General features: G+C 42.0%; 1 protein-coding gene across 1 annotated transcript in view; it reads left to right on the top strand.

Moving 5' to 3' along the window:
• Positions 1-15253, top strand: part of syt3 (synaptotagmin III) — a 59507-nt gene that overhangs the window by 34909 nt on the left and 9345 nt on the right. Inside the window, exons 7-8 of the mRNA XM_060902698.1 lie at positions 2381-2501; positions 6499-6670. Of these exons, the coding sequence (XP_060758681.1) occupies positions 2381-2501; positions 6499-6670 (293 nt within the window). The remainder of the gene's footprint in view (positions 1-2380; positions 2502-6498; positions 6671-15253) is intronic.

Raw genomic sequence — 15253 nt, 5'->3', positions numbered from 1 at the left:
TTTCAAGAAACATCATTTTAAAAAATGTATTCAGATATATTTTACACACAAGTAGATATGTGCGATATTTCTGAATTATACAGGCGTCTAAAAAAGTTGGTTTCTTGCTATTTTTAATCAGAACCTGAATAGTGTGGACACCGAGACCATTATGACTTACAGGAAGTAAAGCGAGACGCTGCGAAGCTGAGATCCTCGTGATGATGTGGATGCGTCCTGAAGGTGGTCTGGAGGAAAATTAGATCATAAACAGATGAAAGGGACAAAACTGTGAGAAGAAAAATAGAGTTAATTAAAGAAGGTCAAAGACTTCTGAGTGAGTGAGTGAGAGAGAGAGAGAGAGAGAGAGAGTGTGTGTGTGTGGTGGAAAGCAGCTCTGATTCTTCAGTCCCCTGATTGCTGGATTCACACACTCAGCCTGCAGCCTCACACACTTCACCGCAGATTATGATTAAATACTGAGGAGACTTTGTTTACTCAACCTGCTCTGGTTCCTCTGATCATCAGCACTGGAGCATCATCATCCCTCGTGGAACCGCGGGCCCGATGTTCTGCCATTAAACTTTTATATCACAATAAGTGCACATCCTTCAGGCTCAATTTTATTTACTATTATTTTTAAAATGATAAATGATTCAAAATACCCAGATTTGTTTATTTATTTACTTTTTTATCAAAACATTCAAAAACAAGTCATGTTCCAGACTCAGAGACTCTTCAAAAGTTCCTCAAAAGGTTGTGGAACTATAACCGCGGTTCCAAAAATATGGGAACACTGTGTAAGGCTACAGTCGTGCTAAAGCTCGCAACCCTTTGTGGTGAGTTATGAGTGAAAATGACACATTTGCTGGTGATGTTTCCCCAAGCTTCAGGAAATATTCCCTGAGATAGAGAGATAGAGATTGAGATTGAGAGATAGAAAGATAGTGAGCAAGAGAGTGAGATAAAGAGTGAGACAGAGATAGAGAGTGAGATAGAGGGATAGTGAGATTGAGAGATAGAGTGAAATAGAGAGTGAGATGGAGAGTGAGATAGAGGGATAGTGAGATCGAGAGATAGAATAAAATAGAGAGTGAGATAGAGAGTGGGATAGAGAGTGAGATAGAGGGATAGAGAGTGAGATAGAGATATAGAGAGTGAGACTGAGATAGAGAGTGAGATAGAAAGCGAGAGATAGAGAGTGAGATAGAGGGATAGAGAATGAGGGATAATGAGATAGAGGGATAGAGAATGAGGGGTAATGAGAGTGAGATAGAGAGTGAGATAGAGAGATACAGAGTGAGATAGAGGTAGAGAGAGATAGACAGTGAGATAAAGGGATAGAGAGTGAGATCGAGAGATAGAGAGTGAGATAGAGGGATAGAGAGTGAGGTAGAGAGTGAGATAGAGGGATAGAGAGTGAGATACAGAATGAGCTAGAGAGATAGTGAGATAGAGATAGAATGTGAGATAGAGAGCAAGATAGAGCGTGAGATAGAGGGATAGAGAATGAGGGATAGTGAGATAGAGCGTGAGATAGAGAGATACACAGTGGGATAGAGGGATAGACAGTGAGATCGAGAGATAAAGAGTGAGATAGAGGGATAGAAAGTGATGTAGAGAGTGAGATAGAGAGTGAAATAGAGGGATAGAGAGTGAGACAGAGGGATAGAGAGTGAGATCAAGAGATAGAGAGTGAGATAGAGAGTAAAATAGAGGGATAGAGAGTGAGATAGAGGGATAGAGAGTGAGATAGATAGTGAGATAGAGGAATAGAGAGTGAGATAGAGAATGAGATAGAGGGATAGAGAGTGAGATAGAGGGATAGAGAGTGAGATAGAGGGATAGAGAATGAGATAGAGAGATAGAGAGTGAGATAGAGGGATAGAGAGTGAGATAGAGAGTGAGATACATGGATAGAGAGTGAGATAGAGACTGAGATACAGGGATAGAGAGTGAGATAGAGGGATAGAGAGTGAGATAAAGAGTAAGATACCGGGATAGAAAGTGAGATAGAGAGTGAGATAGAGGGATAGAGACTGAGATACAGGGATAGAAAGTGAGATAAAGAGTAAGATACCGGGATAGAAAGTGAGATAGAGAGTGAGATAGAGAATGAGATAGATAGAGAGTGAGATAGAGGGATAGAGAGTGAAATAGAGAGATATAGAGTGAGATAGAGACAGAGAGACAGGGTGAGACAGACAGACAGAGAGAGGAGACAGTGAGAAAGAAAGAACAAGAAACATAGAGAGAGAGATTTCTGTACACACATTTCTCTCTGCTTTATTTTGCCAGTAGTTTTAAAAGTGTGTCTTGGACTGATCCATATACACCCTGTGTGTGTGTGTGTGTGTGTGTGTGTGTGTGTGTGTGTGTGTGTGTGTGTGTGTGTGCGCAGGAGAAAGCTGATCTCGGCGAGTTGAACTTCTCATTGTGTTACTTGCCGACAGCCGGCCGACTGACTGTCACCATCATCAAGGCCACCAACCTCAAAGCCATGGATCTGACCGGCTTCTCAGGTGCGCACCCACACACACACACACACACACACACACACACACACACACACACACACTTTCTGTGTGAAGAGTGAGATGTCACAGCCGTACATAATTAACTCCTGTGTCCATTTTACACTTTGTAACAGTGCTGAAGCTCAACAGAAAAAAAACATTGTAAAAGTAAAAAGTTGAACTTTATGTTCCTTTGATGTAAACCAGCATGTCTGAGGACCGTCTGGGTTTCTGGAAAAAATTGTTTTTATCAGGATGATATTCCTGTCCGTCAGTCCTTCCTGCTCAGGTCAGAAGGTGGAACTTCAGGCAATTCCCATGTGATATAAACTAGCTAGCATTAGCAACGAGCAATAAATCTTCATTCAAATGGAAAGCATGCTACAGTAACATGATGCTAGTCACAGATAAGCGCAGAATATAATAAAGGTACCTTTACAATGATACTCTTCACTAGCTATGTTAGCGAAATGCTAGTTAACCTGCGGCAGCACAGTGGTGTAATGGTTAGCACTGTCGCCTCACAGCAAGAAGGTCGTGGGTTCGAGGGTTCTCCCCATGTCCGCATGGGTTTCCTCCGGGTGCTCCGGTTTCCTCCACAGTCCAAAGACATGCAGGTTAGGTTAACTGGTGACTCTAAATTGAGCGTAGGTGTGAATGTGAGTGTGAATGGTTGTCTGTGTCTATGTGTCGGCCCTGTGATGATCTGGCGACTTGTCCAGGGTGAACCCCGCCTTTCGCCCGTAGTCAGCTGGGATAGGCTCCAGCTCGCCTGCGACCCTGTAGAACAGGATAAAGTGGATACAGATAATGGATGGATGGATGGATGGATGGATGGATGGATGGATAGTTAGCCTGCTAATGTTATTGAAGTAGGTCTGTGCTGTGAGATTGTTAATGTAGTTTAATTTTGTCTGATGTGTCCCAGCATACTGAACACTGACATTAATACACTGTGTGAAATATTATCCTGAAATTAAACACTTCCTGAATTAAAAATAATAATAAAAAAACCACTGTTTTATTTATAAACACTTTAGTATTTATTCCTTTGATTAGTTTTCATTATTTTTTTTTATCTATTTCTATTTAGGTCTCATGTGATCCTGCATACTTGGAAAAGAAAATCATGTTTGTAGATGAAAAATATGATTTTAAAATGTCAGAAAATCTGAACCGCAGTAAACAAAAACAATATTCATTCATTCATTCATTCATTCATTTTTTCTCCTTTACAGATGCTTTTGTCCTTATTCCCATGATTATTTTTGATCGTTAAATTAAATTATGTGCATGTTTAATTTTGTTTCATGTCGTCCAGCATAGTGAATAGCGAAATTAAAACATGGAATGTAATCGTGAAATAAAAATATAATTCTGAAATTATTCAATAATAAAAAAACAAAAAAATGACACTTTAGTTATTGAGACACTTTAGTGCTTATTAGTGTTATTATTTTTCATGATGTTTTGTCCCAGTTGGTCCAGCATACACAGTGTGTGTGTGTGTGTGTGTGTGTGTGTGTGTGTGTGTGTGTGTGTGTGTGTGTGTGTGAGATCAGAGACAGACACAATCAGTGTCACTTAATTTGATTATCACAGAAGAACTCAGACTAATGAAATAATGGATTGTCTCTGAGGATGTAATTAAACAATGTTAGTCTCTCTCTCTCTCTCTCTCTCTCTGATAAAGACAACATTTTCACCACCTAGGCTAGTCTGATCACGCTAATTAGAAATAGGAATTCTTGTTCACATAAGTGAATGAATTCATTTTGTTCGTTCAGTATTCTCACATTTCCAGAAAGACCGATATGTTGCAATTCGTTCCTCCGAATCCTTCGGCTCCTACTGTTGTTCATTTTGAATGAATGAATGAACCCTTTATTGTCACAAGTACCAGCGAAATTGGCCATCAACCCGTCCATACATATACACATACATACCGGTACAATTGACACAGGGGGAGTAGACAGGACAGGAAGACAGGGATGAAAAATACAGAGTAACATGAGGAGAAAAAAGCAACCCCCACACTATGCTCCTGTGGGGAGTACAGTGTGGGAACATTAAAAAAACACCTCAGCACATAAGCACAAAAATAACACAGTACACTTTACAACATGAAAACTCGGGACTCGAGGGGGGGAGGGGGGCGATCATGGGAGGGGGGGAGGGGCAGAGGTATAGGTAACCCAGCGCAAACAAGCAGTCCGGTCTGCAGCCATGACGGCGCTCCCCCAGCTTGTCACACTGGGGGTAAAAAGCGGCGACCGTGGGAAGTGGGGGAAGGAATGCAAGAGCGTCTCACTGCAGTGATCTTCAGGGGGAGTTGTTGTTCCAGCAACGGCCTTGGCCAAGGCCAGTGCTGTCTGAGGGAGCCGAGAGCAGATAAGATTGGGATTGTTTCGTCTTGGGGCGAGTAGACACATTCTTTTACACGACTACTCTGTTTGTCCATTCTGGTCTCTGAATTGATCTATTTCCTTTGCAAAGCCAAAAGCTTCTCCATGATGTTATCCATGTTGCAGTTCAAGTTCTAATAGCCACGGTCTGAGTCCCGACAGCTCTGTCCACCGCTTCAATCATGTCGGGCAGCTTTATGGGGCTTTGGACAGCTGTCACCGTTTTCTGATTTCCTTGATACACCAGGGCAATGCCTAATCCAATCAGCAAAAGTCCTGTAATCATGGTTCCGAATAGGTAGATGTCTTCAGTGTCCACCACAGAAAGAACCGCCAGGCACACGACCCGCCACCTCTCCCACGCGTCCATCGTGTAGCCAGCTGCGAACGTTCCGGCAGGGCAGGCCGGTTCCCCCAAACCCAGGCTTCTCATCGAGAAAATTGTGTCAATTGCGTGAAGAGACCAGTTTATCAATTCCATGATTTTCAGGTTGGAGAGCAGTGCGGAGAGAGTCTCTCAAAAGTATAGACAATAGACAGACAAAACAGAGAAGCAGAAGCAGGGAAGATAAGGGAAGGAGAGGCAGAGAAATGCAACTGCCTTCCGTGAGAGCACGGAGAAAAGAATGTCCTGTTGTTTCTCAATCCATCTAAATATCCTACAGGTCGCCTGGATTTTCAGGAACACTCATAAAGAGACTGTGTGGCGCTGTTTTGTGAAATCATTTGAATTAACAATTATTCTCTCCACATTCACTGGATATGAGCAATCGCGTGCTCCGATTGGCTACTCTACTAAGAGGATATCAGCTCATATACCGTGAGTAGAGAAAAACAAAATGGCGGAGCGTGTTGCTGAACCAACCGAGAACAAAATAAAAACTCTACTCGAAAACAAAACCTCAAAAGTTACAAAAAAAGCAACAAAATATGGAATAAATGTATTTGATGGTAAGAACATATCTTTTTTATTTTCCAAGAATTATTATTATTATTATTATTATTATTATTATCACATTTTCCACAAATCGCTCCTGTCATTTTGCCGGTTTGTTTATATTCTAAGTGGAAATGATTTTGTCGGACGTTTTGTCACACCACAGTCTTGCTTATTCATTTTTCCTCTGTTCTCCATCCCTTTTTTCTTTGCCTGTCTTTCCATCTCCTACATTTTTATTTCTCTACTCTCTTTCCCCTGCTCTCCCTCTCTCCCTCCTTCTTTATTCTCTCTTCCTCACTTTCTCTGTCCCTCTCCTGCTCTCTCTTTCATCCTCCCTTCCTTTTCTTTCTTCCCTTCCTTTATCCCTTTTTCTCTCATTTACCCATCTCTTTCTCTCTCTCTCTCTCTTTTAATGTTTTACTTTTTCTCCTTTTCTCTCTTTTCCTCTCCCCACTTTTCATGACCTATTTTCTCTCCTCAGTGTCTTTCTCCTATTCCCTCTCTTTCTTCCTTACTTAATCTTCCTTCCTTTATTTGTTTCACATTCTTTCCTTTTTTCTTTCTCATCCTTTTTCTCCATCTCCATTTCTTTTGTTCTCTCCTTCTTACCTCTGACCCTTAACTAACTTTCATGTTTCTCTCTTTCTCTCTCTCTCAGACCCGTATGTGAAGGCGTCTCTGGTGTGTGATGGACGCAGGTTGAAGAAGAGGAAGACGTCCATTAAGAAGAACACGCTGAACCCCACCTATAACGAGGCTCTGGTGTTTGACATCCCTAACGAGAACATCGAGAGTGTCTCGCTCATCATCGCCGTCATGGACTACGACTGGTACGTCCTCGTCGAGATGGTGGGCGGAGCTTCGCATACTTTACTCTTGTTTTTGTGTGGTTGAATTTGCAGCTCGGTGTCATCTCGAAGGACGATTCCAGTTAAAAATAAGGTCGTGATGATAAACTGGTTTATAAGATGAAGACAGGATCAGGTCAGCATCAGTGAATACCTCGAGGTGGAGAAACATCAAAAACTGCTTTTAGAAAAAAAGCTTCATGGCTCTTGTGTAGAGTTTGAATTTCTACTTTGACTTTCATTGGACTAACCTCTTTCCAGTAACTGGAACAAAGCAGAAACACCTTAGACTCCTTAACACTTTCAGGGTTTTTTTTTACGCTACGTGGAGCCATTTGTAATAAAAACTACACTGCAACTGCGCTGTAACAAACTCTTTTACTACAAACATTTGTATATAATGAACTAAGTTTGTGTCCCCCACCTTTAGTGACAGTGAGTCAGAGTCTTCAAAAAACATCACTGTGTCATGTCCACACGCGTTGGTGCTCGGAGTGCGCAACACCATTAGGACTAATTACAGTGCCATGCACCTGTTCCAGCGAATCACAGCATGTGCTTAGTCGTATAAACACTCTCTAAACACACAGACTTGGTGAAGTTTACGCGCCGTACTGAGTGTCTCACATTACCAAGCCTTATATCTGTGTATTGTCTTTCTGGTTTTGACTTTGTTTTGTGCCTTTTGTCTTTGCCTTCGCCGTTCTGTTTGTGCCTCGCGTGACCATCACCCATTTCACGACCCTGCCTTTGTCTTATGTTTTTGTCCTGTTTGCCTGCCTGTTTGTAAATAAACACTCTTCCTGTAATTACATCCCTAATTCACCTGCTTACACACACACACACACACACACACACACACACACACACACACACACGCTGAGCCATGCGCTCCTCTTCCCCCCAGAGACAAACAATAAGTAATCAAGTCTGCAGTTGAGTCAACAATACATGTTAATGCCATAAAACAAAGGCTTAACGAGCCTCGCTTAGGTGTCGATCACTAACCATTATCAAGATCAAAGGATCGATAAAAGGATGAAATGACTGCTGATACCGATAAACTTAACGCCTAGTTAAAGCATACCGGTGGTGTTTTTATACCTCCCACCAAGCCCCACCCAGCTCCACGGTGCGACATAAATGCTTTTATGTCATCGGTGATTTGTAACACATGAATGAACTGAATGGTGAAGATTTAGAAGTCTCTGCAGCTCAACACCTCGAAGACCAAGGAGCTGGTCATTGACTTTGGGAGGTCCAGACCAAGGTCACGACCAGTTCTGATCGAGGGAGTCGAGGTGGAGGCTGTGGATTCCTACAAGTACCTCGGGCTGTGGCTGGACAGCAAGCTGGACTGGACTTGCAACACCAATCACTTATACAGGAAGGGACAGAGCAGGCGATACTTCCTGAGGAGGCTGCGGTCCTTTAACATCTGCAGGAAACTCCTGTGAATGTTCTATCAGTCTGTGGTCGCCAGTGTCCTGTTTTACACCGTGGTGTGCTGGGGGGGCAGCACATCCAAGAAGGACACATCCAGGCTGGACAAACTGATCAGGCGGGCCGGCTCTGTGGTCGGCATGAAGCTGGACTCTCTGGTGACGGTGGCAGAGAAGAGGTCTATGGACAAACTACTGAACATCATGGACGATGCCAGTCACCCTCTGCACACCGTCATCAGCAACCAGAGGAGCCTGTTCAGTGACAGAATGCTCCTTCCCAAGTGCAGGACGAACAGACTCAAAAACTCCTTTGTCCCTCACGCCATCAGACTGTACAACTCCTCTCGGGGGGAGGAGGGGGAACAGGAGGACAGAGGAGCCTCGCCTGACAATAAGCAATACCGGACAATGTGCAATATGAAGTGCAATACCTCTCCTGCTGCCCCCCCTTCTCCCCCTTTTTACCTCCTCCCCCCTTCCTCTCTTCCCCATATCTTATTCTTTTATATTTTTATATGTAAATACTTAATTTATTTTAATTTATCTAGAAGTTTTCTGTATTTTCTTTTCTCTGTTTATCTGTAATGATGCTGCTGGAATTTTAATTTCCCTGAGGGAACCCGCCCAAAGAGATCAATAAAGTTTTATCTAATCTAATCTAATCTAATCTAATCTAATCTAATCTAATCTAATCTAATCTAATCTAATCTAATCTAGAAAACGTAGTGAGTCAGTGTGTGGACACTGACAACGATACAGCGGTAACCTCCGTCATTTCCACAACAGATGAAGAAATCAATCATCACCTCCGTTCGTGATCCTTTAACTCAGTCAGTGAACTGCAGTAGTGACTCAGAAGGAGAAATTCGTGATCAGGAATTTTATTGTTCTTAAAATTTTGCATATAATGTGAGTGTTTGGTGTGACAAGTGGCTCCATTTCAGTATTATGATATAGCTTTTCAGTATAATGAACTATTGCGGCATCGCCCAAGCAAGGAGTTCGTTATAGTGGAGCTGCAGTCGAGTTAACAAAGTCAGAAGTTCACGTGAGACTCCACATAGTAAGTGTCCACATGTTGTTGTTGTTGTTTTTTTTTTTGAGCATCAGCATCTTGTTTCAGTTGTTCCCAATAAGTAGAAAGCATACGTACTCGCATGCGGCCACCTACAGAAAAAGTGTCGTATCTTTTGACGTTTTTGTGCTGCCAATCTGACGCTTCTAGTTGAACATCTCAGAACTTTCAACTCTGAGAATCTGAAGAATCTCATATCAGCTTTGCATGGAGTTAAGCACATTCTTTACCACAACATCCTTTTCTTTAGCGCAGTGCTCATAGTTGCTAAGCTACAATTAATCAGTTGTTTAGGGAAAAGGTTTAGCATGCGGTCACTTGGACCTGTCCTCAGTTACAACTGATTCATTTTCAGCACAGGTTTAGCATCCTGTACGAATTCCACACGCATTCATCTCACTGACTAAACGGTGAATAATGAAGGCAGTGACGAATGCTAGCATTAGCTTTAGTTTAATCTAAAACAAAAGTGCAACCTGAAGGGAAGGTGCATTAGACTCATGACAAATAGGCATGGCTTCGTGGCTATTAATAACAGCCAAACATTAGCATTAAACATTAATAATTAGTGTTCGATAATGAATTGTATAAACACTGAAGGGATTGGTTCATGTTGAATTCCTGAAGTGTTTGATTGCTGCTGCTCGTGACAGCTGGCTGTGTTGGTGACTATTCACAATTCCTCTGGCGTTGGTGTGTTTGTTAGCACTGTGTTGAACACGTGACCCTGTACTCCGGCATGTCCCGTTCACCCCGCTGAACGTCTGCCCTGCTTTGCATAAAGCCACACACCTCATGAATAAACATAACTTATGCTAACACTAATGGCCGTAATGTCTGCGGGGTGACACAGCGTAACACAGTCAGTGTTTCCCCGAGTCCAGAGGGACTGCAGCGTGTGTGTGTGTGTCTCACAGCTAGCAGAGGATTTCAGAGGATGTGTTTATTACTACAAATCATACAGGGTCGATTTCTTTTGCTAATGTAATGACACCTGACAGGCAGCATGTGTAGCTAGCCAGCTAGCTATGCTAATCAGCATACTCTTTGCTACAAGAACTGACTTTTAGGGTAGAGAAGGAAATTTCTCGTTCAGTTTGATCAAAAGATTTGTTTGTTCATACAACAGTCTATCACTTCCAAATGACTCACTGATCAATTTGTTCATTTCTTTGGTTGATTCATCCAAAAAGATTTAATTTGGTTGCTATCTCGATTTTCTAGTGATACAGATGGCTGGTGAGGGAATGACTGTTTATAGCTGCTATAACATAAGTGAGAACAGGAACAAACTTGTTTCGCAGATGTTCCACAAAGTTAAATGGAACTATAAATGGATAAAAAGTTTCAGGTGAACCCAGTACGCTTCAGACATTTGGTATCATTTGAAAATTGGCACTTACATCAAATGTCCACCGCTTAGCTCTACCACAAAGGTCCGGTGTGGCCACGTTGGATCTGCGTACCTGCTAAGTTATGACACGTGTATATCAGAAATCAGATTCCCTCCTCTGATATCATGGTGTGATGGCATTTCTTCATTCCAGCACATGTCCTCGTGTCTCCGTTATCCCACAAATCTCTTTGATGAATCGCTTTTAAGCTTAATGTACACAATCGGCTCAGATTTGATCGCAGCATCTGCTGTGATCTGATTTCACCCGCTCAGATAAGAGAACAGACACGAGCGTGAATGTGCCGTTGATGTCCTCAGTAAAGCTGATGATTATCTTAGAGGTGTTTCTGTGAAGCTCCAGTGTGGCTGCAGGTTTTCATTCAAACCATGCAGGAGATACACCTGGTTCCACTCGCTCAATCTGTCCGTCTCGGGCATCAACGGGTGATGAGTTGTATCAGATGCTCTGGCTCGGATGGAATAAAACCTTGTGGCCACGCCGGACCTCTGTGGTAGAGCTGAGCGGTGGACATTTGATGTAAGTGCCGTGACGCATGAATCCTGGTGGGTCTAGAAAGACAGAAGGGTCAGCTTAAAACCGTCTTTATTTATCAAAAATTGTGGGATGTGGGATATGCAGCAGTGTAAACCATGGTATAGACAGTGGGGGGGGTCCCAAATGAAACAAATGACCCCCTGCCTAGATTTTTAAGTGCATTGATTTCCCACATTTTGACGTCAACCTACGCCATCATTCCTCCACCAACACAGAAATCTACATGCCACTGGCACTTCGTAGGGGTTAATTTTGTTCCCTGATGGTTGTTAGTAGTAACAGTGAAACCTCAAATGTTAGTTATTGCCTCATATACTAAGCTAATGTTACCTATTTAGGTATTTATTACTTAATGTCTGAGAATAGAACCTCACATGTCCTGCTTCTTCCGTTTGTTCACTTCCACTGACTGACCAACTTTAAAAACTTGTCAGATTACCATCAGAGCACAGAACGAACGACTTGCTGGACAACTGAGTGTGAGCTAGCTGGGCACAACCAAGTGGACAATTGCGGGGGGGATCATATACATCTGTTCACCTTAACAAACTGAATTAAATAGGAAATAACAAGAGCACAGATCCATTGACAGGGTTGGACATATGCAGCATAGTTTCTCCTGTGTATTGGGGATAGACTGGTATTTAACCTGGTCAGCACTGGGGGAAATGATCCCAAGGATGGATTCAGCCTAAGAATCTGACAGATGCACATTTGCAAAAATATTTTCACTAATTTTACCAGATCGCTATGGATTTTTACAGGGGCGTAGAGCACACCGAGCCCTTTCTAAAGAGGGCAACCATGGCCCGCTACGACCATGGCTCAGCCTGTTATTCGCCCCTGAAACCCCCACGCGAGCGCGGCTCGCCGAAAACTTTAATTTGAGCCCTGGTTCCAGCTGCGTGCACATGCCAGGATTTAAAAATTCATAACTCAGCCGTTGAAAGTCCTAGCCCCACCAAACTTTACAGGCACACCCCTCTCCCCAAGACCTTTCAAAACAGCCAGGCGCAGCCCACTACGACCGTGGCTTGGCCCATTATTCATGGAGAATTTTGAATTTCAACCTCTTTCTGGAGCATTTTATTGGTTTGACTTAGAGTCTTTGTCTCAGGTCACACTATACAAAGCATCGTGAGAATACAGGTAATTAGGTCAGTTAAGTTCACCACTTACTACAGGTGGTCGGATCTTGAACCACTGGTCTGTTGGTGGAGCGTGGCTATAGCCCATGTAGCAGTAAAGTAAACAAACGCCCCATGACTAATGTCAAGTGGTGCACATACCGGTACATTTCTGACCGATGCACTTGCATTGGTTGCATCAGTCTGGATCCATCCCCCCCCCCCCCCCCCCCCAAAAAAAAAAAAAGAATGCATGGTCACACCCTTGGGAGTATAAATATACGAATGTATGAGACATGAGTCACTTATTTGGAGAAAGATCTCTCTGCAGACCACACACAGTATCGTATCATATGGGCCATGTCTATAAGTGGTACATGGGCATGTCTTTGTGCTCATAGCCATTTCACAGCCTTTAATCAGCATTATTCTGGACGTACAGTTATGTCTGTCTGTGTTTGTGGCAAAGCTTATCTTCTGTTTGACTCTTAGATATTTGAACTCGCCACAAGAACAAACAGCGCAAACAGAACCCTCATTTGCATACTGCTGTGTACCTCGACTGTGCATGTTCATGCAGTCCATTATTTTAAATCATCTGCAATGCGTAGTTTATCCCCTCGCACGTGTACATTTCGCATGCACTATTTGGGATCTTAGTAAATTAGGGCCAGTGTTAATTGCTGTCAACATTTTAGGAATGCATTCAGGGTCAGCAAGTTAAGATAAAATGTTATGCTAATATTTATGCAAATAAAGTCCCTGGTATTTAGAGTCAGCCCAAAACAAAAATACATTTCAGCATGATGTACTGTAGTTGCATCACGCTGTCAGACAGTGGCACTGGACTTAATACTGCGCCTCATTCGAGAAAACGAAAACCAGGGTTAATTTCAAGGTCAGAATGGTGAGTCACTGAGATACGCTTCTGTTTCAGGCAAACTCCGCCCCGCATTCACAAATCCTGAATCTCTGAATAGTGTGTAAGTCTGAATACAGATGTGTGCAATTTCGTTATTACTGCCTTTAACTCTGAGTTCACTCTGTAAGCAGGATTCTTTATCATTGCTGCTGTTTTCAGTCAATCAGGACACACAGTTTGACTTATACTGTATGAAGAGAAAAATGATAACAGGAATCCTGTTAAGTGCTGCAACTCGTGTTTATTTTTAGAATCATGTAATCTCGTTATAACGGTAACAAATTTACAGCTTAGGGAAGTGAAATTCTCTTTCTCCACTCTTCAGGGGGGAAAAACGGTACTGAACCGTACCATTGTTTGTCCTTTGTACCTTTAGTACGCCTGTATCACATGAGAATGTACATGGAGTTTATTTTAAAGCTTATACCAGGTACAAGTTGTCCCCAAGGCCTAATTAGGTTCCATATCCTAAATTTAAAGGTGCAGGAAAGTTAAAAACAAAATAAACGATGTTCAGTAACAGGAACAGTTTCGTACCTTAGTCTTTGAATGAGTTTAATGTTGGTCTGGATAATTGATCAAATTACAATCAAGAGACTAGATTGGCATTTCCTGAAGGAAATACTTGTGTTGACAAAGCAAAAAATAAAAATAAATTCTAGATAGATAGATAGATAGATAGATAGATAGATAGATAGATAGATAGATAGATAGATAGATAAGGTAAAGGTGTGCTTTATTTCAGCAGATGACTCTACATACAAAGTTTGGCAGTTCTACATTAAAAGTTGAAGGAGTTGTAAAATCAGTGGATTGCTATGGAAGTATGGAGGGATGAATGAAAGAATAGAAGGGTGAGATAGATAAGTGTCATTAGTGTAAAAAGCAGTTAAGTGCTGTACTTCTGAAGGCAAATCCAAGTTTCATGATTCTACCTTAAAAGAAGTAGGAGTAATAAAACTAGATACAGACCGTGACTAAAGTCACAATAATTTGCGCTAGTTGTTACAAACCGGGATGTCTGGTCACCGTACCCTATAGATCTGGAACAGTAAGAGATAGAGAATGACAGTTAGTGAGGAAAAATTGCGCCCTGCCGCCCTGAACAAAATTTAAAAAAATTATTGAAAAAACATGAAAATTGACAGAGTTATAAGCGATTGAATAAAAGCCCATTTTTCATGGATCATTCCGGTTTGGTGATCCAGATCAGCACCAAAAGTCATAGCAAAATAATTCAGCCCAGAGGGATTCTTCATGTGAAATTTAGTGATGATTGGTTAAAATCTGAGGGAGAAATAGCATCCTAAAAATGTTACTATAATAATAATAATAATAATAAGTCTAAAGTAGAAAGATCATGAGTGAGAGTAACAATTTGCACTAGTGCTGCCAGCACAAATTAACAATGGGTTCAGATAGGAGGATGGAGAAAGAAAGAAAGAAAGAAAGAAAGAAAGAAAGAAAGAAAGAAAGAAAGAAAGAAAGAAAGAAAGAAAGAAAGAAAGAAAGAAAGAAAGAAGAGCAGACAAAAAAGTTATGCCGTATTTATGCATGGTACAACAACCTAATCATGTTTACCAACTTTGGTGGTCCAAGCTTTTAATCTCTAGGAGCAATTTCATGAAAATTTTATTTCACTTGTGACAAAAAAGTTAGTGTCCATGTGGCCGTCATCCATCCATCCACTTATCCGACAGTCATGGGGAAAGCTGGAGTCAATCCCAGCTGACTTTGGGTGAGAGGTGGGGTTCATCCTGGGCAAGTCACCAATCTATCACAGGGTTACACTGAGACAAACAACCATCACACTCACACCGGTGGGGGATTTAGAGCATCCAGTTGACCAAATCTAAATGTCTTTGGACTGTTGGAGGAAAGCAGAGCACCCAGAGGAAACCCAACGCACGAGGACAACATGCAAGACCCCAGTCAGCTGCAAGGTTCGAACCCAGAACCCCTGTGGGTCCATGATGTCTGAAATAAAACAAAGGACATGTGGAAGAACAGTCTCGATGGAGGATGTTTTGTCCTCTGACTGGAA

The sequence above is a fragment of the Neoarius graeffei genome, chromosome 20 (assembly GCF_027579695.1).
Source record: "Neoarius graeffei isolate fNeoGra1 chromosome 20, fNeoGra1.pri, whole genome shotgun sequence".
Lineage (NCBI taxonomy): Eukaryota > Metazoa > Chordata > Actinopteri > Siluriformes > Ariidae > Neoarius > Neoarius graeffei.
This window is presented reverse-complemented; position numbering and strand designations above follow the sequence as displayed.